Source organism: Onychomys torridus, chromosome 8, assembly GCF_903995425.1.
Source record: "Onychomys torridus chromosome 8, mOncTor1.1, whole genome shotgun sequence".
Lineage (NCBI taxonomy): Eukaryota > Metazoa > Chordata > Mammalia > Rodentia > Cricetidae > Onychomys > Onychomys torridus.
In genome coordinates this window covers 21,044,769-21,070,039 of record NC_050450.1, presented here as the reverse complement: position 1 = coordinate 21,070,039, position 25,271 = coordinate 21,044,769, and the positions used below count along the sequence as shown (strand labels likewise).

The window sequence follows — 25,271 nt, the reverse complement described above, 5'->3', positions numbered from 1 at the left end:
GTCCTGCTCCTGGGCCATAAAAATTGGCTGGCAGGTCCCTGGTGACCCTCAGCCTCATCCCCAGGACTAGATTGGGGGACTCCCTTCAAGAGCATTGGTCTCAGGTTCTCAGGCCCTTTCCAGAGCACCTGCTTTTCCGACAGAGAGCTGCCCATTGGGGCAGTTGGCACACTCAGCAAGGGCAGGGACCGTAGCCTGGTTTTAAGGAGTTGGGTTTTGGTGGTAGAAACCAGCAGACACAGCCAGTGGTGCTGACAGAGGAGACCCAAGGAGGATATGGGGAGCGCTTCCTGGAGGAGGCACACTCTATCCAAGGAAAAAGACTTTGTTGGGAAGGTGGGCACGGCTGGGGAAGGCAGAATGCCTCCAAGTCCAAGATCCCAAGTTCGAGGAGAGGATGGGAGCAGAGCTGCAGAGTTTTGGGAGCCAGTACTAACGGGGTAACGGAAGGGTTGTGGTGGTAGGGGGTTTGCAGATGGGGTGCAATCTACTCTCTGGCTTCCCTGTCAGGCTCAGGCTGTTTAATCATCCGCGCGGGTGGGAAGAGGCGACTCTGTACCCCATATCTGTATTTAGTGCTGTGCTCTGAGGGAGTGAAATAGAAGTGCAGGGCTGGCAGTGGCGGTGTTTGAAGCAGAGGGTGAGGGGCAAGGTGAGGAAACAGACTCAGAACAGTAAAGACACCTACCCTGGGTCAGGTGACCAACCCAACCCCAGGCCTGCCCTCGGGAACTTTTGCCTCTCATCACATGGCTGCCCCTTGTCCTCATCCTAAGCATCCCAGGCCACACCTTCTCTGTCATCTGGAGGTGACATCCTTGTCTCAGGTGCCTATGGTAAAAATGCCCTCCCAGCACCCTTGGCTCTGCCTCTACAAAGGTGGGTGTGGCTCTGCACTGGTCTTTGGAGGGTGTGTGTGCCTGCCTAGTGGAATTTGAACACCAGGGTGATGGCAGACACCACAGGCCCACATTTGCTCACCTGAGCTCCGTGAGCAAAGCTGAGAGCCTGGCTGCCAGACAAGAGCAGCCTGTCCCCACGTTGGCACCCAGGCCAGGGTCCTTGATTATCTACTTGGATCTGTGACCTGCTTGTCCTTCAGCCAGCCAGGTAGCATAACCTTCCAAGCCTCAATCCCTTCCTGGCACATTGAAGTGATACTTCCATTCAGATGTGCCAAATTCTGGACCAGTAGAATGCTCGCCTGACTCCTTAAATTGTGAGTCCACCCAGCCAGCAAGCTGCTCCATGCTGAGCCTGGATCAGGTGCTCTTGAAGGAGACAGACACAGAGAGAGTAATAGGAACTGCTAATGTGTGTACTGCAGCCTGCCTGTGCAAACACTATTCTAAGCTAGTACACTTGCTTAACCCTCAGCCGAGGCCTAATTCCCACTGCGGTTAGCTCCACATAACTGGTGAGAAACAGGTACCAAGAGGGATGGTCTCTTGCCCTGGGACACACAGCTTCTACCAGTGGGAGTGCAGGAGTGCTCTTCCAGGGACCGCTGGGTAGAGGAGGGTGCCCCCTTCAGGTGAACTCTCAGAAGCTCTGTATTCTTTGGTAGGTTGTCCTGAATCCTGGCCCCCTCCTCCGCTGCAGGAATGATGGGTTGGGCATGCTCCAGGTGGCCAGTGGGTTCACCACAGGACCTGCCTGAGAATCCCCCAGGTCTGATGTACATATCTCCAGCCCTTGCCAAAGCCAGTCAGGGGACAGACACTGTCTTAGGGCTTTCTGGAGAGCACAAATGGGAAGCGGCCCACACCATCCTATTGGAAATACCGCTATTGGCAGCTTGGGGCCTCCAAGACCCGTGAGCTGTTTTCAGACACGATGGGCAGGGCAGCGTGGGCAGAGGGCTGCTATATCCAGAGAGACAGATTTCAGCACTGAAGGACTTCCTCATGTCAGGGCCTCCAGGGCAAAGGTGAGGGAGGGCTTTTCACCAGCGTAGCTTAGCATAGCCAGACAGCATATGGACCCTAGGAAGACAGTCCACTCTCCAGTCTTGGGAAGAAATTCCCTGGTGAGCTAAGGATGCCATCTGTGGCCCTCCCAGCCTTACACCTATGCCCCCCTAATAGTCTACAGGGGTTAGACCCATTTTACAGCTCTGGAGACTGAGGTGACAGGAAGCTACCTGCTTCAGCTAATCCAGCCAGCCTCTATGTAGTTCAGCTCAGTGGTTCAGGTGTTTGTGAGCATATCCTAGAACCTCCACCCAGGACAGCCAACCAAGCTCCCTAATCCTTCCTCATTCCTTCTTCTCACGGGGACTCCACTGGCCTAGTGATACCCTACCTCAGGCCTTCCCTCCCACTGGTGGGGAAAGCTCTTTAATGAGTAAGCCATTTGGGGAAGTGGATGGGCAGGGGCATCTGGCTATGGGCTGGCAGAGTGCCCAGGGCATTTTGTTTACACCCTCAGCACCACCCAGTTTATACCACAGTTATAGCCCTTGGGCATGTGTTTTCTTCCCCTTGGCCCCCCAGGGTGATGGATTTATGAGATGGGTAGACACACGCTCCACCTTGTGCCTCTGAAGCTGGGTTCAGTAACTTTCCACTGTGGGCAGCAACTCCTTGGGCCTCAGGAGAGCTTCCTTGCCCTCAAGGTTCTTGGTGTTCAAGGGCAGGGGATGGCAGAGTGGAATTTCCATGTGTCTGGGTTATGGCATAGGGCTCCATCCTGGAAGGCAGAGGCTTTGTTCTCAGAACCAGGGAGTTCTGCGTCACGTTGCCCCATCTCCCATTTGTCAGACTGGGCCACTGAGGTCCGGAGCCTGGCCCAGGGTCTCAGAGCAATTACACCTGGACTGTGGCTACAATCCCAAGAGAGAGGTTTGAAAGAGCCCCTGTCTTAGAGGCAGTACTGAGTTCAGACCTCTGTCTGCGTGTCCTTGGGCAAGACAGTTGCCCACTGTGAGCCTCCTTCCCCTTGTTATCCTTAGGGTGGGGATAATGATGGCACCGTCCTCCTTTTCAGGGTTTGGAAATGAATACCAGGTGGAAGTCAGAGCCCTGCACACAGTAGGGCTCCAAGAGTGTCCTTTATTCTTGGAGGCAAAGAATCTGCACTCCCAAAAATTGTTGAGATGAGGGGGTCAAGGCCAAGTTGCCCCGTCACACCCAACATCTCGAGCCCTGTCCCATGGAAACAAGCGTAGGCTTTCACTGAGGTGTGGTTTACCTGTGCCCTCGCTGGGGCCAGCCCCTCTCCATCTTCAGAAATGGGCCGTGAGCTATAGAGTGGCCACAGGGAGCCAAGACTGAAAGGAAGGAGGCTTGCACAGGCCCAGCACACACCATCACCTCCTGGGGCAGCAGGCTGTCCTTGGGGGCCTGTGAGACACGGGAAGAGCCAGCCTGGGGTGCAAAACCCTGGTGCGGTCAGGGCATCCTGACTCCGGCTTCAGCTGGCTGCTCAGAACCTCACTGTCAGTTCACCTCAGCCTGCCGGGCCTTAGGCAGTTCCTCTGCCTCTCCAAGCCCCTGTTCTTCAGGAGCAGGACTTCTAGCAGCCACCTCCATCTCAGGGGCAGGTGGTGGGCCTCAGCTCCCAGGGTCTGCCTTCCAGCAGGCTCCTCTCTAGTTCTTACCCGACCTCGGGTTGCAGGCCCTTGGGACTCCCCTCCCCCACGGTCACCGCTTTCCCCTTTTAGAAACTTTGCCTTTGTTCATCCCAAGTTCCGCCAAACCGTGACCTTTTTTGAGGCTGCGAACCAGCTGATTGATGGCTTCCACTGCCACCCTGCTTGCCCCAGCCAGAATCCCTTTCTGTGCCAAGCCCCACAGCGGCCTCGCTTACATCTGCTGCGTGCATTCTCCTTGCAGGTTGGGATGTTAGGGAGCCCTGGGGTGAGCATGCTGTGAGTCTGGGGAGAGAGGCAGCCCCGATGGAGATCCTATTCCACACTCTGCTCCATTTCCACCCTGCAAGGTGATGAGCGTTCCCACGAACACCCCGACCCTCAGAAGGGTCTGCAGGTGCTCACCTGGTGCAGAGTTTTTACAGTGCCTCTGCTCTGGGCACCACCCGTGGTGGGAGAGTGGCTGTCAGCAAGGCAAAGAGAGAGGGAGAAGCATAGGCCTGGGCAGCTCTAGCCAGCTTATCAGTGAGCGCTGGCTGCCAGGGCTGCCCGGGGAAGGGCTACGTGTGTGTGTGTGTGTGTGTGTGTGTGTGTGTGTGTGTGTGTGTGTGAGGGGGGTGGGAGGGCTGGACAGGCAGGAGACTGTGGCAGTTAGACATGATGTTCAAAATCTTGGCTTTCTTTCTCATGCCTGTCCTACTGGGCCATTTTGACAGGCAGGGAAGAAAGCAAGGGTCACAGTTTCAATCCCATTCTTCAGAGAGGTAGATCCACTGGGGGCATTGTCCAGCTTCAAACTCTTCAGCAACCCCCAAGCTTTCTTGGAGACCTCCTTTGCCTGGCCTTTAGGACCCTTTGTGAGGCAGCCCTTGACTCTCCCTGCATCCTCCTGCTCTCTTCTACCCTGTAATCTTGGAGGGTTCCCAGTGCAGGCTGCTTATCCTCCCTCGAAAGCTTCCCTGGTGCCGGTCCCTACCTGAGCACTCTTGCCTTCCTGTACTCTGCCCCCATCCCTTCTTCTGTCTGTGGGGTGACTCCTTCCGACTTCTCCTGTGCACTTTGTCTGGGTGTCCTTCCTGCTGCTTTCAGCTCTAAATCTACCTCCTGGGGGGAAAGAGATGGCAGGGGAGTCCTGTGTGTGACTCACTGGGACATGTACCCCACAACCCACACAGGCACTGGCACAGAGCAGATGCCACAGAGCTGTCAGATGAGGAGGAAGTGATACACTGAGGAAGGCATGAGGGACATTCCTTCTGGCCCTCAGCACTGGGGCCCTAACCCTGAAGCCGGCACCTGTAAGGCTGGAGTTTCCTGGGTCCTTTCATCAAACAGTAACCTGGCCAAAGGGCCCATGGAGTTAGAGGGACAGTGAAATGACACTGTGTCTGGGCTCCCATCTGAGTCAGCGCAGCTGAGGGGGCTGCTACACTGAACAGTCTCCAGAGAACAGAAAAGACTTTCTCCCCAGCAGCCTGGAGGGACCCCCAGCTCCCCACAGCTGTTGACTATTGCTAGTTGTTTGCTGAGCAAAGGGGAGGCAGCCAGTGACCGTTTCCAGCGCGGGCTGGCCCTCTTCCACCCCGGGTACTGGCCAGCCAGGGCTCTGAGGCCAAGAACAAAGTCCCCTGTGCGCCTGTTGCTGTGTTTGGCAGGGGAGCCTGGGAGGGTTTGTCTTTTTCTAGTCACTTCAAACCCACCAATAGAAAGGTCCCTCCTGCTGCCAAGGACACCCAAGTCTGTGCCCTTTTGGTATGGCGGGAAGCCTCGTTTTTCTTATCTCTGAAGCTTGCCCTACACACACCTACACACTCGAACACCCCATGTTTTGGGCTGCCTGCAGAGCTAGTTTGCATTTTGAGCTTGAGCAAGTATTTCTTGAACCAGACATTTCTCATTCAAGGTCTACAATCTAAGGATTGATGATCCAAGTCCAGGAAGCCTCTTAAGTTGAATGTCAGATTCTGTGCATGGGGTGTGGGTGTGTTCCTGGGGAGAGAAGGCTGTGCACTGTGCATTGCTCTCAGTAAGGCCTGTGATTCTGCCCTACCCTTACCCGTTTCGACCAGCTGCCCTGGAGAAGGCCAGGTGGGAGCAGGGCCCTGAGCCTGGCCTCCCAGCCTCACTTTCTCTTCCGGTTGGAAATGGAGGGTAGTGAAAACGGTCTCTGCTGGGCGGGGGGTATTTCCGGCTTATGTCCTGGTGTGGGGGCCTGTGCCCAGCACATTTTAGGAACCCAGCAGGGATTCCCAGAGAAGGGCAGGCTCTTGTTAAAGGTGGGTGAGCCCTGCTCCTGGCTCCAGCCAGAATGTCATCACTACCAGCACTGTGAAAACTCCCAGCATACCTGGCAGTGGGTGCTGTTTCCTCAATGTAGACCTAAGGCTCAATGGCACGAGGTTTGGGGCTGATTGACAGGACACGTGTGCCTGACACAGAATGGCTACTTAAGACTAGGCCTCTGTCTGTGGACAGGAGAGGAGCTAACCCTAAAGGTTTGGGGTAGCATTTCCTGGCCAAAGCCATGGGCCCTCTGGGAGAAACTATGTCCCTGTACACCAATTAAAGAAAGAACCAGATGTTTTACAGGCACCCTCTGTGTGCTACACATTGCACATCACATGAGCCTGTGCTGTCTGGGTCTGTTTGGGCTCAGAGGTGTTAAGCACGGAGTTTAAAGTCACACAGCAAACATACAATACTCCCTGGTTTGGGCTGGATGTATATGGCTACAGGCCTGGGCTCTCTGGAGCCACAGGAGATCCAGTTGGAGGTGAGGGGCTTGACCACTGGTTGTACTTTGATGGAGGGCATGACTAAGTGTCAGAACTTAGGGAGGCATCTGGGTATGTTCTCATCATCCCTGCTAGCCACCTCAAGGTGGAGAGCTAAGGTCACCCACCATTTGCAGGTGACAGGGCCACATCTTTGTCAGTCGAAGGGACTTGCTCAAGGGCCCTCAGGCAGATTAGTAGCAAAGCACAGACTGAACCCAGAGTCACAGCAAGAGCCACCCAAGGAGCGTTCACAGGCTTGCCTAGGACTGGGCAGTGGAGATGCCTAGTGTGCCTTCCCCAGTCTTAAATCTGCATGCTTTAGTGTTGCTCCAGCTGAACTCTAGAAAGACCCCTATCACATACTGGGGTGGGGCCCAAGCTACTGGCTGTGAGGTTCAGGCAGAGACTGTCCCTGCTGTCAAACACAAGGGTGACTTGGGAGATCTGCTCTGTTCCACTTACCAGAAATCCCCTCCCTGACTGGATCTCATGGTTCCTAGATGGGCCTCACTAACCAGGAACCTTGGCTGTGTGTGTGGTAGGAAAGTGGTTTTGTGCTTGGTATGATTTGGGAGCCTCATCCTAGCTGAATGCCCTTGTCTGATTCTGGTCCTGGTGTTGGCAGCTGTGACAGGACATTCCACAATGAAGTGCCAGGTAGGCCCGAGCCAGGGCAACATGGGATGTATGCCAACAGAACCTTAGCAAAGGCAGTGAGCGACTAGGTCCTCTGGCTGCTACACAGAAGGGGTCTGTAAACTGGGTCTGTCTACCGGAAGTGGGGATGGTAAGGTGAGGATTCATCTTAAAGGCCAACTGCAGTCATGCTGAGATGCCTCCATCGTGGGGCATGCAGAGTGGGGGGCCTTGGCTTGTCGTGGGACCAGCACAGAAATGAACAGTTCAGTGGGAATGGGGTTGCTAGGCTTTGTCTTCCCCCAATTTTCTTCTGTTAATTGCTCCTGCTGAAGTGCCTGAGTTCAGTTTCCTGCTGATGTGCCCAGAGCCTTGGCTCTCCTGCTAACTACAGTCCCCTGTGTCCCTGACCCAGCAAAGCCGGTGCTGGAGGTACATCAGGACACCTGTTGCCCTTCATTTTAAATGTCTTCACTTGGTGTCACGGACACATCCGTCCTACCCACCACTGCTCTGGTGTTCTTTGCCTCTCACCAAGTCTCTGGCCTCAGTGGGGGAAAGCGGAGTGTTTATCCCCCATTCCCTGAAGGAAGTTGGGTTGTGTAACCAAGATTAAACAGCTATGTCAGCCTGGGGCCTATGCGTGAGTGCTATCCAAAAGCACAGTGGTGTCTGCAGGGAGCTTACCCTACAGTCACAGAGGCTGGATCTCCCCATCTACCTGCCCACCCACCTACCCACGTGACCAGATTGGTCACTCTCTGGAAACACCTGCTGAGGCTCCTGGGCTGTTTGATGGGGAGATTTGATGAAGAGATAAAACTGGTGCCCAGAGCGGAGCAGGAGAGAAGTGGTCACCCAAGGTCACAGTACACGTGGTGCTCTGAAGGCTTTGATCTGTGGTCCTATTAATGCTTCCTGGAGAATCCAGCAGATGCAGGGGACCGTGGTCTTTAGTCACTGGAGGAAGCTGTAGCCCATGTTTGTTGGCCTACCCAAGGCTGCATGTGCATGCTGCCCCTGATCATGGCATCCTGCTTGCTTGGATTTCATCTTCTAAACTCCTATAGGTCTCTAATTGGTGGTTCTTCTTATTGCGTTGGTTCCAAAGATGGCTGCCTCTCCAAAGCCACCCTCTCTGCAGGCAGTACTGGCTGGCCAAAGGCTGGTATGTTTTTGCACAGCCCCCTCTTGCCTTGGGTCATGCCATCTGGTCTGAGTCTCCTGGCTTGGCACTTATGACCATCCATCTGAGCCCCAGGACATGGACAGCACATGTACCAACCCTTCACACAGTGGCTGCCCAGCCTTGGCACCCTGAGCCACCACTACTGCAGTCCCCTGGCTGCTTTTCCCACAGCAGCCAACTCCCTGCTCTGCCCACAGCACTCCCCTCTGATCTGTCAAGACCCCTCTCTGTGGACATTACTGCCACCCACAGCTCCTGGGTGCTGGGGCATGTGCTGGCCTTCAAATGCTCCTTGTTGGAGTGAATCCAGCTGGGACACTGGCGAGATGCCAGTCACTCTGTGGGGTCTGCAGAGAGTATGAGCGGGTGAAGAAAAGACCGAGTGAACAGCAGCGGACGGAACACTTTGTGTGCCGCCCTCTTGTGTCACACTCCAGAGCCTCTTCTGAGCGCCTCCTGCAGCCCTCCTGCCCGGGTCACTGTTGCTTTATTGTGAGAATGGAAGGGGGAATACGGGGCAGAGTAAGCGACTCCTGGATGTTTGCTGGCTGTGTGGTGACTGCCCAGCTTGCAAGTAAAAGCCAACCCCAAGCAGAAAGGTCCGTATTGGCTAACCACCGCGTTTGCACCCCAGCTTCTGGATTTGAGGGCAGACATCCCAGGAGCTGGACATGGTGATTGAGAAGGAGGATCATTGTAGGCAGACAGAACAGCAGGTACATGTGACTAACATGTGTGGAAAAGGATGGGGTCTTACTGCAGCCCAGACCTGGTGGGTGTGCCTGAACAACTGAGGCAGTAGTGACCCTGACACTTGTGCAGCTGCACTGGGGTAGCCTAGTAGAGCCCACAGAAGGGGGTTATGCCCTGACTGACCTGAGCTTGCACCTTGCAGTCCCTCCGTTGGCCTGTTTCCCTATCTGTAAGTAGGCTGTGGCAGAAGCTAGTCCCTAGAGGCAGCTAATGTCTAGGCTAGCAGGCGGCGGCTAGCCTTTATCAAGGACCTGATTTGGCCAGGCCTTGGATGGGCAAGGAAGGTGTGATCGAAGTCCTGCCCCTGGGTCCACACCTGGCACAACCCTACCCTTCCTCTTCCCTCTGCTCCCCTTCAAACCTACTCCACAGAACCAAAATACCTTTAAAAAGCAGGTTCTGCTCATTGAGTATTGTTTTAATGTTCAAAGCAAATATATCAAGTGTTTTTATTTCTGTGTGGAAAATTTCTTAGAACCTTTGTATCTCCTCTGCCTTCAAGACATACTCAGCATCTGACCCTTCTCGCCACCTACTGGCCTCTCTCCGATCTGAGCCTTGTGACCTGGCAGGCCTGTCCAAGCTGTGGATCTTCCCAGAGCCCATCCTGTTCCAGTATCCAGAGTAGTCTTCCAATCTCAGCACTGAGCTTTCCATAGCAAAGCTCCCTGGCGGCAGTGGCATTGTTAAAGAAAAGGCAAAGCTCTATAAGCCCCCCCCCCCCCCCCCCCCGACTCCCCCAGCTCCGGCTCACCCAGACCCGCTCCCCAGCTTGCCCACACTGGCTCCTTGTTGCTCAGTCTTATCAGTACTTTCCTTCCTTGGGGGGGCGGCTTTGCACTGTGTTCCCGCCTGGAGTTCTCCTTCCTAAACCCTCAGGGCCCATTCCTTCTCTTCCTCTGGTATTCTGTTCCAGTCACCCATGGGGAGGCTCTCTAGGCAGATCCCAGGGCAGGTTCTCAACTCATTATTCTCTGCAGTGTATCCCTGCCAGCGCACAACACTTCATTTGTTGTCAGACTCATCAGAGGGGACCTTTGTCTGTCTCGGGACAGGTGTATGCCTGCTGCCTAACATGCTGGCTGACACATAGTAGACCTTTGCTTAATGTTTGCTAAGCAACTAGTTGACAGCAGCCCCTGAAGATTTTTTTTTTTCTGATGAGGGACTCTGTCCTGCACCTTGGCCTGATATCTTCTTTAGCAGGTGGGTGCCTTCTGTCTAAAGAGGTCTGCTTCCCTTCTCAGCTTTTAGAGGGGCCATGATGGTTTCTTCCCCCCTTGCTCTGCCACCCGTCAGCCTCAGAGTTATCAAAACCCTCCACCTCCGTCCCTGAGAGGACCACAGTACAGCGCATGCTGGGTTGAGTGGGAGGAGTAACCCCACAATGGCCTGCCTTGAGAATGCCCTCTGCTGCTGTAGTAAGTGCAGGAGTCCTCTCTTCAGTGACCACCCACCCGCCACCTCCCTTGGAGTGGAAAGAGGAAGGAGGGGAAGGTGACTCCCACTCCATTCTGGGCCACTTGGGTTCTGACCAACTGCTTAGGTTCCCTGAAAAGGCTCTCAGAGCAAATCTCCATAGAAATGAACCCCCAGAAGGTACATTCTAGAAAAGCTAACCACCTGACCATCAGGGAAGGGGGAAAGCCAGAGTCCTGGCTGAAATAGCTCTGGAGCCTTAGAGAGATCGTGAGGTCACCAGTGGTCCATCACAGACCCTAGGTGTCCTGCCATGTTTGGGCATTTGATCCACACTGCCTTCCAGCAGTGATGGGAGTTTACTGGACCCATTTGGAGACAAGAAAATCAGGTGGAGAGGTTGACAGCATTACCACTGTTGCTGGGAGCCTGGGACTGCAAGCTGCTTTAGGGATCTCAGAAGAATGTGTGTACCCCAGATCCCTAGCTTGCTGTGAACACAAATTTTAAGGAAAGCAACCAGATACTGCCCCCCTCCTCCACACCATTCCTCACAGAATCCCAACACTCTGCAGCTCAGATGTCGTCCTGGGAGGAAGCTTCTTGACTTGGGGGTGGTTTGCTGGAGATGAAGAGGTCATCTGACCCCAGGCCAGGTGGTGATAGGCTGGGTGTGGAAAGGGAGCTCTTCAGTGCACGCTCAACATTAAACCTTGGGTTGCTGTGAAGTGTGTGCATTGGCTTACCATGGTTGGGGACAGGGGTAGGGGAGCTCCTTAGGTCTAGGCCAGAACCTTCTAGAATGTATCCATGCCCAGTCTAAGTGGAATTTATGGAAATGATTAGTAAAATCCTGGCGACAGGAGTACCAAGCACTGACATGCTTTCTCTGCCCACAGACTCCAGCCCTCCCGCACGCCTCCTAGCCTCCCGGCCTTGTTACGGCCCTGGCCCCGAGAGGCGAGCGGTCCTGGGCGAGGCACCACGCTTCCACGCTCAGGCCAAGGGCAAGAATGTGCGGCTGGACGGCCACTCGCGCAGGGCTACACGGCGCAACAGTTTCTGCAACGGCGTCACCTTCACGCAGAGGCCCATCCGCCTGTATGAACAGGTGCGGCTGCGCCTGGTGGCTGTGCGTCCTGGCTGGAGCGGTGCCCTGCGCTTCGGCTTCACTGCGCATGACCCGTCACTCATGAGCGCTCAGGACATCCCCAAGTATGCCTGCCCTGACCTGGTCACACGGCCTGGATACTGGGCTAAGGCGCTGCCTGAGAACTTGGCGCTGCGGGACACGGTGCTAGCCTACTGGGCTGATCGCCACGGCCGCGTCTTCTACAGCGTCAACGATGGTGAGCCAGTGCTTTTCCACTGTGGCGTGGCTGTGGGAGGCCCACTCTGGGCACTCATTGACGTCTACGGCATCACCGACGAGGTGCAGCTGCTGGGTAGGTTGGTTGGCACAGTCTATGTGACCATAGCGTTTACAGCCCCGGGGGCCTGTGCTCACCTGTGGGCACTCAGCTGCCCAGTGTGCCCCCATGTGTCTTGATTCTCACAAAAGCAATGATGTTCAATTTCCGGAGGAGGAAACTGAGGCACAGCGTTACTTTTGTTACAGAACTGGGAGGGAACCCACGTGGGCTGGGCACAGAGCCCATGCCTTGGCCAGCCAGCTTGTCACTCTTAGACCCCTACTCACTCATTCGTTCACTCCTTCTTTCACTCATTTGTTCATGTACCACCTCCTCCAATCCCAGCATGCATTTCCTCTGCTGGCTTTTATTCATTCAGTAGATGAACCTATGCCTGTGGGCAGTCAGGGGCAGCATCCAGAGCCAGGCTAACTATGAAGAAACTCAAGGTGCTTTGGGGAGGGCCTTGTAGTGCTGAAATTCTGACTGTGGATGCTCCCAACGTAAAAACTTTCTCCCATCATCTTGAGACACTGTATGTGGTCATATATATATTTGTGATGTATATATGTGTATATAAATATATATATGGCTCACCCTACCACTGAGCATGAAGGAAAGACACACACACACACACACACACACACACACACACACACACACATCATCATCATCATCATCTGAACATCTCCAGGACTTCCCAGTCACATGGCTACAAGGACTGCCTAAGATCATATGTGTGTGTTACTTTAAAAAAAAAAATTGATGTAGAATTTGACCAGGAGTAAGGTGGTACACGCCTTTAATTCCAACACTTGAGAGGCAGAAGCAGGTGGGTCTTCGTTTATGAGTTTGAGGCTAACCTGGTCTACATAATGAGTTCCATGCCAATCAGGCTGCGTATAAGATCGTGTTTGAAAAACAAAACAAAAAATGATGTAGAATTAACACAAACAGGAAAGTAGTCATTTTAAAAGGCACAGTTGAGTGGCCTTGAGTTGGTGCCCATGGCCTCTGGTTCCATCATAGCTACTCTTCTCAAAGGACACCAGACCCCTTCGGCCAGTCTCTGTTCTGTCCTCCTCTAGTGAAGGGCCATCACTTCTGAGGCTGCAGCCTGCACTTGAGATAACCCAGCCTAGACTTGGGAGGTTTGAAGGGAGAGGAGTTTTCTCAGGGAAGCTGGACACGGCCCTGTGTGTAGTTTACCTACAAGGAAATACGCAAGGGTAAAGGGAGAAGGTGGATGGATAGACACATTTACCCACCTGCCTGTGGCCTGAAGCTTCCCCTCCTGAGGGGTTCTTCACTCTTTGATATTCTGCGTAGCCTGTTCCTAAATGCCCTGTGACTGGACTGATGCATCACCCTGGAGATCGCCGCTGATTGCTTCTCTTTATGGAAAGATGGTTTATACAGCTAAATGTTTGGGCTGTTTTGGTTTGCCCCCCACACACATACCACTGGGCATGGGGAGCAGATTCAGTGTCCAGGAACTGACTCTCCCCTTTCCCAGAAATAAGGAGGCCGAAGAAGTTCTAAGTGGTTAGAGTAGTCGGGGACATGAAAGTCAGAGACTTGTGCCTAGACCCGGATCTTCACAGGCCATCTGTGTAGAATTGACAGAGGCAGGCCCTCTCTGAGCCTCGGTTCTTTTTATCTGTAAAGCAGATGCATGATGACACCCACCTCATGGGATGATTGGCAGGGTTATAGGACATGGTGTCTGGAGGGGTACATGGACCTGAGACACTGGTGGCACTTGACCAGCATCTGGGAAGCAAGGACCTCTGCTGGCTTGCGTGTGGGCAGGGCCTGTGTCCCAGTTTTGGGCAGATCAGACTGGACAGCACCACTCTGAGCTGGGGCCTCACTTGGGCATTCTAAGCACACCCCTGCCCACCCTTACCCCATAAAGGTTTTCCATGAAGGCTCCAGAAACTGCAGCTTTTCTAAACTCTCGCGAACCTCCCACCACTTTATCCCTGTAGAGTAGGAAGCACTCACACCTGTTTCCCCAGCCCATGTCTCTGTGAGCAGACAGGAAGCCACAGCCACACGTGAACAGTGAAAATGGGTTAGGAATTTTTAAAAAGACAGATTGGAAGCTGGCCTTGATGACTAAATGAGGCTGAAGGCACCTAGGGAACACACGGATCCCCTCCTTGCTTTTCTCACTCGGCAAACTTGCATAGAAACTCCACCACCACCACTGCCACCACCACCACCGTGTTGTATGACCCTTGGGAGGAAGTGGGCAGAGCCCACCATGTAACCGAGAAAACCTGAGGCTGTTTCTTTATTTGCAGATAAATAGCACACCCAGAGCTGTGCTAGCTGATGGGACATACCTGGGACAGAACAGTGTTCACACACATATAACAGGGGCAAGAAGAGCAAGAGGAGCTCTGTCTCTGGGTCATGGGGTCATGAGGTCATGAGGTCATGAGGTCATGGGTGAATGTCCCTTTCTCCTAAGAGTTGCCAAAAAGTATGTGTATGTATAGTTAACTGTGTTGCTTTTGTTCATATGTATGAGTGCATACCTGAGTGTGTGCATGTGGTGGAGGCCAGAAGAAGGTGTTAGATCACCAGGGACTGGGATGACAGGAAGTTATGAGCCATACTATGTGGGTACTAGGATCTGAACCTGGTCCTCTGCAAGAGCAGTGAGTGCTTTTAACCACTGAGCCATCTCTTCCAAAGTTAAGGTTTTGGGCTCTTTTGCAGGACTGATAAAAATACGAAGAGAAGCCTGGTGTGGTGGTGCACGCCTTTAGCCCCAGCACTCAGCAGGTGGTTCTCTGTAACTTTGAGGCCAGCCTGATCCATATAGGAAGTTCCAGGCCAGCCAGAACTACATAATAAAACTCTGTCTCAAAAAAAGGGAAAGAGATTGTAGCTGTAGCCCAATGACAGAGCACTCATCCAGGATGTGAGGTCCCAGGTGTGATTGCCAGCACTGAATAAAAGGTTTTAAATAACAGTAAATAAACGGATGTTAAGCCACCATGACTTAATATCAAGAATGGGCAGTGGGTAAGGGATGATGTAATGTACAACCCTGAGAGATCCCTGGGAAAACTTAGCTTGGGAAGAGAGGTACCCCAGGACTCACCAATGGATACCTCACAGCAGCCAGTGTCTGATTTACCCTGTGCACCCTAGACTTCTGAGGAGGCAATATATAATTGTTTTAAAATTCTTGGCCTTGAAATCCCAGAATAGAAAAAACAAAAACCCAATGCCCTTCATCGCCCCCTCACTTCTCATACCCCACTGAATAAAGCCTGCAAAGCAAAACCCAAAGATGACATCAGGGTAGAGCTCTCTAGTGGAGCAATAAAAATACAGACATCTAGTTAAATTTGAATTTAAGATAAACAAAACAAAAATTTAGTATGACTGTGTCCTGTGGCAGTATTTGGAACATGCTCATACTAAAAAAAAAAAAAAAAAAAAAAAATTGTTTATCTAAAATTCAGATGAACCCAGGCTTTATTTCATCCAGCACCACAGGCCTGGGAAACACGGTCCTCGTCTTTAGGGACTGCCCCAGAACTTGAGCCCAGTCAAAAGGGGCCCACAGGCTGCACACAGCTTTTGGCCTGGTGGAAGTGTGTGCCCTGCCCTGCGTCTTCCTAGTGTGGGTTCGGCTACCACACTGGTGAGGCCAGGCCCAGGGTGCAGTTCCGGGTTCTGAGAAGGAAGGTGACCGGCCCTTGAGCTCACAGTCTTTGAGGCTGAATTTGTCTGTATTGGGCTCAGTAGCTCTCAGCCCTAGCTGTACACTGAGTCCCCTGAGAGACCTGGAAAGTCTCTGCTCAGGCTGTGCCGAAGCCAGTAGTGACAGCTGGCTCCCAGCACCAGGCTCACCCAAGACTCTCAGGTGGTACAGCCTGCAGCCAGGACTGTATTTCTGAGGAAGGCCTTTGCGCTGGGTGCCTGCCCCTCTCTTTCCCTCCCTCCCCTCCCTCTTCCTCCGAGCCACCCTGTCACTCTTGAAATGGAATCCCTTTTGATCCCACTTCTCCTTCCTTGTATTTGTGATCACGTCACATGTGCCAGGCCTGTCTCATCAATTAGTGCACCCCGGGACAGCTTGCAGATATGGAAAACGAGGCTCACATCTGCTAAGGTATACTGGCATTCCAGCTGTCCTCTTTCCCCAGAGCATTGTACTATCCGAGGGAGACTGGCTGAAGGAGATCCATCCCTCTTCCCAGCACAAAGGGTCTGGGTCTGAGTGGTCCCCATCCTTCCTCTGCCCAGTGGCTGGTCAGATTAAACAAATACCATGCCAAGGCCATGGCACCACAGTCTAGATAGTCTGAAATATTTGGTTGCTTCAGTATCACTTAAGTGGAAAAAAGGACATAATGCCTTGCACCTACCTGGGGTGGCTCTTCACTTCTCTGCTGCCATTCTGTAAGCTCCCTCCTCAGCTTGACTGTCCTGTGGGGCAAACCAAGGGCCATCTGCAGATGGCAGTCCCATGTCTTCCTACCTGCTTTCCTGGCTCTCAAGGCTTACTGGCCTCATTCACCCATTAGGGTTCAAACCCCGTCTCTTGACTTGTGGCCATAGGCAAGGGGTGGGATAGTAGTGACTGGCCAAGTTGAAGGACCCCCGAATCCTCAGGTCATAGCTGTGAAGGTGGGTTGTTCTTTCCAAGGGAAATCTGGGTATGGGTACAGAAGCCAGAGAGCAGGCCTGCCTGGGCCTTGCAAGGCATCACACACCTGACTGGAAAGGCTACACACTCTCTTCTGAGACAGAAGGCCTGGATTCTATGCTAGCTGCACTTGCTTTCTTAAAGTGTATTACAGCATACATAAAACACATGTAAAAACTACATAAGGGCTCTCAAGCAGTTAAGAGCACCGGCTGCTCGTCCAGAGGACCCAGCCAGACTCTATTCCCAGCACCCACATGGTGGCCCACAGACATCTGTAACTCCAGTTTCAGGGATCCAGTGCCCTCTTCTGACCTCTGTGGGCAGCAGGCACACAAGTGGTACACAGACATATATGCAGGCCAAACACACATAAACATAAAAGTAACAAATGTTCTCAAAATACATATAAACGTATTTTAAATATATATTCAGCTCTTAGAGTCACCCAGAGTATGGAATGTGTGTATGTATATATAACATGAAGATAAGTATGTGTATGTATGTGTAAACAACTATAGACTTAAACAAGCTCTCATAAAGCAAGCCCATTTCTCCTTGAGAACATCAGCAGACCTTGAATGCCATCTCTAAACTGTTGGCTCCCATGTTAGCCGCTCTTCTATCCACTATAACAAAATAGCCGAGGCTTTGCCGTGAAGTCTGTTTGGCATGTGTTGCAGGTTGGAAGACCAGATTAGGCTGCTTCCCTGATCTGGCCTCTGTCGGGGCCCCTGGGAGCTGCCATCATGGGAGCACAGAGGAAGACATCACATAGTGAGACCAGAAGCTGGAGAGCATTGGGGGTCAGGCCTGCCCTCACAGGATAGTTACTCTTCAGCCCAGCCTTGGGGACCAGCACTTCCAATAGCGTGCACTGAGTCAGTCTTTCAGAACTTGTACTATATTTTAGTCATCCAGGACCTAGCTCCCAGCACAGGAACCCCAGGAGTTCCCAGAAGCACACCCCACCCTGCCCGCTGCCTATCTGCTTCCTTCTGACACCTCAGCCTTGCACTGAGCCTGCTAGATGGAATTCTTGACTCTCCCCACCCCTTGCTCTTCTAGGACCCTACTGTCAGCTAAAGGTACCTCCCACACCAGACACTGGCATCCACACTTCCTCTTTCCTCACCATTCTGTCACTTCTGTTCCCAGTGTCATTGTATTGAAGAGTCCTAGACAGACAGCTTGGGTTCTGTGCTGGGTCCTGTGCTGGGTCCTGTCCCCTACACCCCGTGCCTCGGCTTTCATCTTTGCCCAATAGCAGTAGTAATGGTTCATACCGGTCAATTGCAGTATTAAATGAGATACATGATTCCAGGTTAACCTGCCACCTGCCAGGGCCCCAATACAGGATTTGCTCTTTAGGTTGATGGTATGCACTAAACTAAGGAAACAGTAAAGGCTCTTTAAATGCCCAGACTCGCAGATGTAGGAAAACCTCTGGGGGGTGGGAGAGAGGAAAGGACAAAGGAAGGAGGCAAGAAGTTGGGCTTGGTGCACAAACCCCAGGACTTGGGAGGCTAAGATGGAAGATCACAAGTTCAAGAACAGCCTGGTGAGGGAGGGGGGAAAGAGGAAGCAAGGTGGAGAAAGAGAAGGCCCTTTCAAAGCAGCAGGAAGTCAGGTACAGCAAGGATGGAGGAACAGGTAGAACTCAATCCGGTCTGACCACCTGAAGCCCTAAGGTCAGGGGATCTGGGGCCCAGAGTCAAGAGGTCTGGAGGTTCTGGGGTGAGGTCCAAGGGCCAGGCAGATCTGGGGTTCAGGGCATTAGGTCTAGGAGTTCAGGAGTGGGGCCTGAAGTCTGGGATGAGATCTGGAGGAGCTGGGGTCTAGAGTCTCATGTCTGATATTGGGGTGCAGGGGAGGGGGGTTGCTATCTAAGGTCCAGGTTCTGAGGTTTGGAGTTTAGGAGTGTGGAGTCTGAGGTCGAGGGAACCTGGGGTTCAGAGTCTGAGGTTGGGGTAAACTGGAGTCCAGGGCTCTAGGTCTTCAGGAACTGGGACTGAGGTCTGGGGTCCAGGGTGCCAGCAGGCCTTCTGATGCTTCTCCTCTGTCCCGCAGAAAGCACCTTCGCGGACACACTGACACCCTTGCGCCTGGGCCAGGCCCGCCTCAGTGCCTGCCCCCCTCCCGGCAGCCATGACACCGCCAACTTCGACAACAATGAGCTGGAGAACAACCAGGTGGTGGCCAAGCTGGGTCACCTGGCTCTCGGCCGTGCGGACGCCGCCGTCCCGTGCGTGGCCCGCGAACGCGCTCGACCCGCGTCGTCACCCGCGCTGCTGGACGCGGAGCTGCGCTTCCACGCCACGCGCGGCCCCGACGTGAGCCTGTCTGCGGATCGCAGGCTGGCCTGCGCGCCCCGACCCGACGGCGGCCGCACCTTGGTGTTCTCCGAGCGGCCGCTGCGGCCGGGCGAGAGCCTGTGCGTGGAAGTGGGCCGGCCGGGGCTGGCGGCACCTGCGGCTGTGGCCTTTGGCATCACGTCGTGCGATCCCGGCGCGCTGCGGCCATCCGAGCTGCCCGCCGACCCCGCTGCGCTGCTAGACCGCAAGGAATACTGGGTGGTGGCGCGCGCCGGGCCCGTCCCCAGCGGCGGCGACGCGCTCAGCTTCACCTTGCGGCCGGGCGGCGATGTACTGCTGGCGGTGAACGGGCGCCCGCGGGGACGCCTGCTGTGCGTGGACACCTCGCAGGCGCTCTGGGCCTTCTTCGCGGTGCGTGGCGGAGCCGCGGGCCAGCTGCGACTTCTGGGTGAGTGACCCAAGGTCCCCAACAGAGGTCCCTCTAGCACCCGGCTGCTCTCAGGGCTTGGAGGGCGGGTGTAGTTTTTATTTCCCGTATGATTAATTTTATTAGCATCTTTTTTTTATTTAGAAAATGTATAATGCATTAATTAATTGTGTGTGTGAGAAGGGGAGTTCACTGACAGTGTGCAAGAGAAACAGCACCCCAACACGTCCAGAGAGTGGAGGGAAGGGTTGAGCCATTCTGTTTTGAGACGATTCTTGCCCTGGCCCTTAGAAGAAATAGGCAGAGGCCAGAAGCTGTGGGTCTGGCCAGCAAAGGACAGGATACCCACCCACTGTGTGTGAGATGCCGACAGGGACAGCTAACTGCACAGGGTGACATTTGCTGCAGCAAAAGAGGTACCTTCCAAGTTTGGGGGAGCGAGTGGTCCAGAGAGCATAGTGCCACCCTCACAGCCCAGCACATAGCAGGCACAGCCGCCATGCCACCACGATGAGTGCACATCACCAGGACGAGCCCTGTGCTGGCTCCACTTTCAGTCAATCAGGCCCTTGCCACAGAGGGGCTTCGCCTGTGCCAGGCTTCCCTCTCAGTGGCACGAACCTTTCCTTCCCCAACAGTTCTAAAGGCGGTGGCAGGGTGGCCTTGCTTGGATTATGTGCTCTTCCTTGGCTTGCAATGGGACTGAAGAATGGAAGGTTCTCTGGACCTGGCCCGGCATCCTAAGGCTATTTCTGAGTTAGAAGTAGAGCTATAGCCATATCAGTGTGAATGCACCCAAGTAGGCATGGAGGCTGGGCAGGCAAAACACAGGCGTCTGCCACATTGGCAGAACCCTGACAGTCACTCTAGTCCACTCCCTAGACAGAAGGGGTGCAGAGCGGTGGGGAGCAGGGACTAGCAGGGCCTGTGCCACCCCTAATAGACTCTCTTTGGCTCCCAGGTACCCTGCAGTCCAGTCCTGAGACCACAACTCCATCGGGGTCCTTCAGCGGCTCCCAAGATGACAGTGATTCAGACATGAACTTCGGGGTCAACCAGTCTTCCTCAGCATCAGAGTCATCTCTGGGTAAGGAAATAGAAACCCCTCAGGGGGCAGGTGTTCCTGATGGCATGGAGAACCCTGGGGAGCAGGGGTTCCTGATGGATGGAGAACCCTGGGGGGCAGGGGTTCCTGATGGATGGAGAACCCTGGGGGGCAGGGGTTCCTGATGGCATGGAGAACCCTGGGGGGCAGGGGTTCCTGATGGTATGGGTCCTTTGGCTGCGCCAGTAGCCTTGGCCTTTGCTGGCTGAGCAGTCCTGCTGTGTTTTCCATGGCATCTGATCTTTCCTTCTGCTGAGCTCAGCGGGAATGTAGATATGGAGATTGAGAGGCCCAAAGACTGCTGATAAAGGCAGTTTACCTTTGTGTTTTGGGGGACAGCACTATCAAAAATGGGTAAAACTCAAGAGGCAAATGAAGACAGGACTCTCCCTACCCTGTGCCCCATCTCCACCATGGGAACACTGCGTTCTTGGGATCGCCCAGCAGAGCCCTCCTGAGAGCCATGTCATTAATGATGTCCTATCTCCCTTCTGGCAGTGACAGCACCCAGCTCCCCACTGAGCCCCCCAGTGTCCCCAGCCTTCTCTGCACCTGAACCAGCAGGCAGCAGGAATGGAGAGTGTACAGTGTGCTTCGACAGCGAGGTGGACACGGTCATCTATACATGTGGACACATGTGCCTCTGCCACAGCTGCGGCCTGCGGCTCCGAAGGCAGGCACGGGCCTGCTGTCCCATCTGCCGGCGGCCCATCAAGGATGTCATCAAGATCTACAGGCCATAGCTCTGCAGCTGGCTGGGCCGAGGCAAGGTCACCTTTCTGAAGCCCCTGTTAGGTGGGCGACACCATGGCTACCAGGGAGCCCAAGGTCAGAAGCCATCTCTCATCTGCCACTCCGCAGTGATGAGCAAGGCAGGACAGGTGTGGAGATGAGGCCCCGGGGGCCAGAGCCCAGGCAAGCATTGCTTCTGGCTCCAACACATGTGGCCCCCCAAAAGCCTGTCCCAAGATTCAGCTCAGGAACTGCCTGGCAGATCACCTGCCTCTTGGTGACCTTCAGCTGGGAAAGGGTGCCCTCTGTCTGTGCAATGCTTCTTTGGGGTTGGGTTGAGTGTGTGTGTTGGGGTGGGGGGAGACAGCACAGAGAATGAATGAGAGAGAGTGTGTGAGAGAGTGTGTGTGGATGTCTTGTGCAGGGATCTGTTGTCTCCCGGAGGGTATTTAACACTAAGGAATGTGCAATCCGGGCCTAAATGTTATTGTGACGGTTGTCCACTTTCTGGGGATGTGGTTTTCTGCAATGAGCTAGCTTTGAACACACGAGGCCTGAATCTACACAGAACTCCTTCAATGGTATAGAAAGAGGCACTCAGATTTTCTAAAGGAAAGCAAAAATAACTCACTGTTTACAGCTCCAAGCAGCAGCTCCTGCTGAGGGGAAGGTGGGCGGAGAAGCACAGGTGGCTTTCACTGCTTACTCAGACGAGGAGGTGCCTTCCCTCCCATGGCAGCTGAGGACAGGTGCCCCAAGCTCTAGCATCTAGGATTCCTCCATCCCCAGTCTGAACAGTAAGCTCCTCGCCCCTCAGCCCTACATGCTCTGGAGTTTTGTAATGCTCCTGTTCTCCAGGGCAGCTCCATAACTCCCATTATGAATTAAGAAGAATTAAGGAGAGCTGTGGGCATGTCCCAGTGACCACCAGCTGGCAGAAGCCAGAAGACCCAGTCTCCCTATCTGGACTTTGGCCTGACCCTCTTGTTTTTCTGTTGATTATTAAGGTGTTAACTAATACACTTGTTAGATACTTGTGAAGAGCTGACTGAAATGCCCCCAACTCCTGGGTCTCTTTGCTGGCATTTCCCAGGACCCTGGCCCTGGCCCTTCTCACTGAGCCAGACCTGTTTCTGTAGTCTCCCAGACCTTCCCATTGCTGATGCTCTGGCCAGGCATGCCTCTCCCTTCTGAAGAGCTGCGGGCTCAGGATTACACCTACATTCTGTGAACTGTACCTTTAGAAGAGTTCCTTGGCCTCTCTGTTTCTTGGTTCCTACTTAGAAGCCTAGTGCCAGGGCACCAGGGAGACCCCCACACACTGAGAAAGCTTGGGACACCTTGTAAGGAGAAGCCTTTTCTCACAGCTCCTAGTCTGTGCATCTCTAGCTGTGAGGCAGGAAGAGGGGGAAGAGAAGCATTCAAGAAGTAAGATTCATGGAACAGGCTTTGACAGGAGCCAGGGACCACCTGACAGCAGCCCAAGCTGGAGTTAGTGTGCTTGGGTAGCTGGAGGCTTTGGGCCTGCGCAGATGCTTCCTTCTCTGGGAGTGTCTGGATCTGGCCCAATCACAACTTCCCCATTCCTGTCCCCAGCAAGAGCCTCTGAGAGCTGGCTTTTCCTTAGGGACTGCAGGGTGCATCTCCACCCTTTCGCTTTACAGCTGCATCTTTTTTCTTCTTTTTTTAGAGAAAGGGTTTCTCTTTGTAGCCCTGGATGTCCTGGAACGTGTTCTGTAGATAAGGCTGGCCTCGAACCCAGATCTGCCTGTGTCTGACTCCTGAGTGCTGGGATTAAGGCATGTGCCACCACTACCTGGATGCAGTTAAATCTTTCAAAGAGCTGCAGGAACCCTTGTTTGCCTGGAGGAGAGTTGGAGAATCAGGTGCATTGGGTACCCTGCTCAATATACTCAGCCAAGCTTTTGGCTTCTCTATGTAGTGGGCGTAGGCAGAGCTACCTTGTCACCAGTGATGGTAACTGGGTTTCCAGGAAGCCATGGCCCTACCAGGTCGTAGTCTCTAACTGCCACGGTCTCAGTGGCCTGGAAGAGCCAGCTCTACTTGGCCTCCTGCTTTCCAAGCTGGACCCTAGCATGGCAGCAGGTGCCACCCACAGCCACTAATCAGTAGCTGAGGTCCTAGAGCCAGGGGTGAGCCAGGCATGCTCCTGGTGACCTGCTAGCAGGGCAGAAAGGCATCACAGGCCTGTTTAACCTGCTCTGCAGCTACTATAAATAGCCACCTTGTTTCCCACAGAGCAAAGGGACTGTTTCTGTTCTAAATGCCAGGTGTTTGCCAATGCTCTGAAAGATGGAGTCAGGCCCTAGAGGCAGTGTATGTGTCTCATCTCAACAAGGGGCAGGAGGGGAAAGAAGCCAGTGACATTCCTTGTCACCTCTCACATGCCTGCACACTGAGTTAAAGAGACACCTTTGACAGGACCCTGTGTATAGGTATTAGTGCCATTGTGAGACCCATCTGAGACCTGGCTGGTTAGAAGGCACACCATCTTATGAGTAACTGCAGAAGCCACACCCACCTTAGCTGCAGGATGCTGGGATGCAGCTTCCAGGTTCAAGACATTCAGCTGCGGGAAATGGGTACTCAGGATCTAGGAAATGCAGTATTGTCCTCATTTGGCAGGTGAGATCTGAGATCCTGTGAGAATCTTAAGGATCACACAACAGGAAGTGGCATGGCTAGGATTCAAGCCCCCCACATCTAGTCCTGGCCAGTCTGCCCACTTCTCAGGAAGCTCTGTACTACCAGAGTCTTCTTTTCTGCAACTCACCTGGAGAGCCTGGGCACCTGCATCTGTGCAGAAGGCTCTGGGCCACAGTCCCTCTGTTGCCCATACCCTAGAGGGGACAAGTGTTCTCTAAGGCTCATGCATTTGCTGCCCTTCTGCACCGGGGTGTCATGTGGGGCTGCTTTGGAGAGGGACCCTAAGCCACCCCTTTCTGGGATCTTGTGGCCACTCCCCTCTCGGGCAGCTCCCCATCCCCGTTTTCTAGGCTCACTGCCCATTTTGTGCCCTGTGAGCCTCCAAAGCCAAGAGGAGGATCGGGGAGGCCAGGTGACCCCCGCCCCCCGTTCATGGCAGCCATATCCCTGCTCACTGGAACTTCCTGGAAAATGGTTGTTTCCCAAGCAAAAGTGGGCATCTCCTCTTACTGCATCTTAAGAGCCTTGGGGTTGACTTCTTGGGCAGCTGTCCTTCACGGGCTGTGACACATTTTCACTTGTTCAATATCCACTCACCAGCATGGCTTGTGATCAGGACATGAGGTTAAGGACTGGAACCAAAGGCAAAGGCTGTGAGCAGTTCTCAGACCAGAGGCCAGAAGCCAGTTTATAAACTGATTTGATCACTCTGGAGTTGGGTCTGGTGCTAGCACACAGTAGGCTTTCAGCAAAAGACTGCAGATCAGATCAGGAGCCAGGGGATGAGTAGTCGGGAGTTTAGTGAAATAGCATCACATATCTGTGGACACAAAGTCATCCAACAGTCATTTGCTGGGTGCTCTCAGGATGTGAGGAGGGCACAGAGGGTGTGCCCAGCCTTGATGCCAGAGGGGTGCCACCAACAGGGTAAGACAGGGCGGAACATGTGGGCTTTCTTGACCATTCTGTTGCCTTGGGTGCATTTAGTTAAATGCCCACAAAGCTTCCTACACCCACACTAGATATGTGGGGGTCCCTTGTAGTAAGAGAGCTCTTGCCAAACAGCCAGGACCCCACCAGTTAATGACCACCTTCAGGTTCAGCAGGGAGTCTCAAGGGAGACATCTTCCTGCTACTTCCAGGCACTGGGGGCCACAAAGAGCCCCGAGTCCCAGCTGAGAGTGGCATTGTGCAGCCTTGGAGCATGGGAAGCAGTGACTGCCCTGCTCCATCCATCCCACCCTGGCTGGGGACACGGCTCAGGAACACACGGCCTCCCAGCATTTCTCAATACTTTAGCGTCTCACTGTCTCACCCGAGTCCCTAATGGAACTACCCATCCAACAATCTGTCTGTGCCTTATGGAAATGTGTGTGCGTGCACTTTTTATCCTTTAAATTGCAACCCTTCAAAGTGGACAAGAAGCTAGCAGATGTGGTAGAGCTCCAGATGCCAGCGAGGAGTCTCTGAGACCCTCCTGCAGTTTGCTGTCGGACTGAGAGTATTCGTCCCCCATCCCCCCGCACTACCTGTGTACAGACCCTTTGAAACATGTCTGTCCTTTCTGATTCA

At 53.7% G+C, this 25,271-nt stretch overlaps 1 protein-coding gene across 1 annotated transcript in view; it reads left to right on the top strand.

Moving 5' to 3' along the window:
- Neurl1b (neuralized E3 ubiquitin protein ligase 1B) overlaps positions 1-22,751 on the top strand; it is a 28,187-nt gene extending 5,436 nt beyond the window's left edge. The window contains exons 2-5 of the mRNA XM_036196447.1: positions 11,266-11,811; positions 18,524-19,216; positions 20,157-20,282; positions 20,799-22,751. Coding sequence (XP_036052340.1) covers positions 11,266-11,811; positions 18,524-19,216; positions 20,157-20,282; positions 20,799-21,043 — 1,610 coding nt within the window. The 3' untranslated portion in view covers positions 21,044-22,751. The remainder of the gene's footprint in view (positions 1-11,265; positions 11,812-18,523; positions 19,217-20,156; positions 20,283-20,798) is intronic.
- The last annotated feature ends 2,520 nt before the right edge of the window (positions 22,752-25,271 follow it).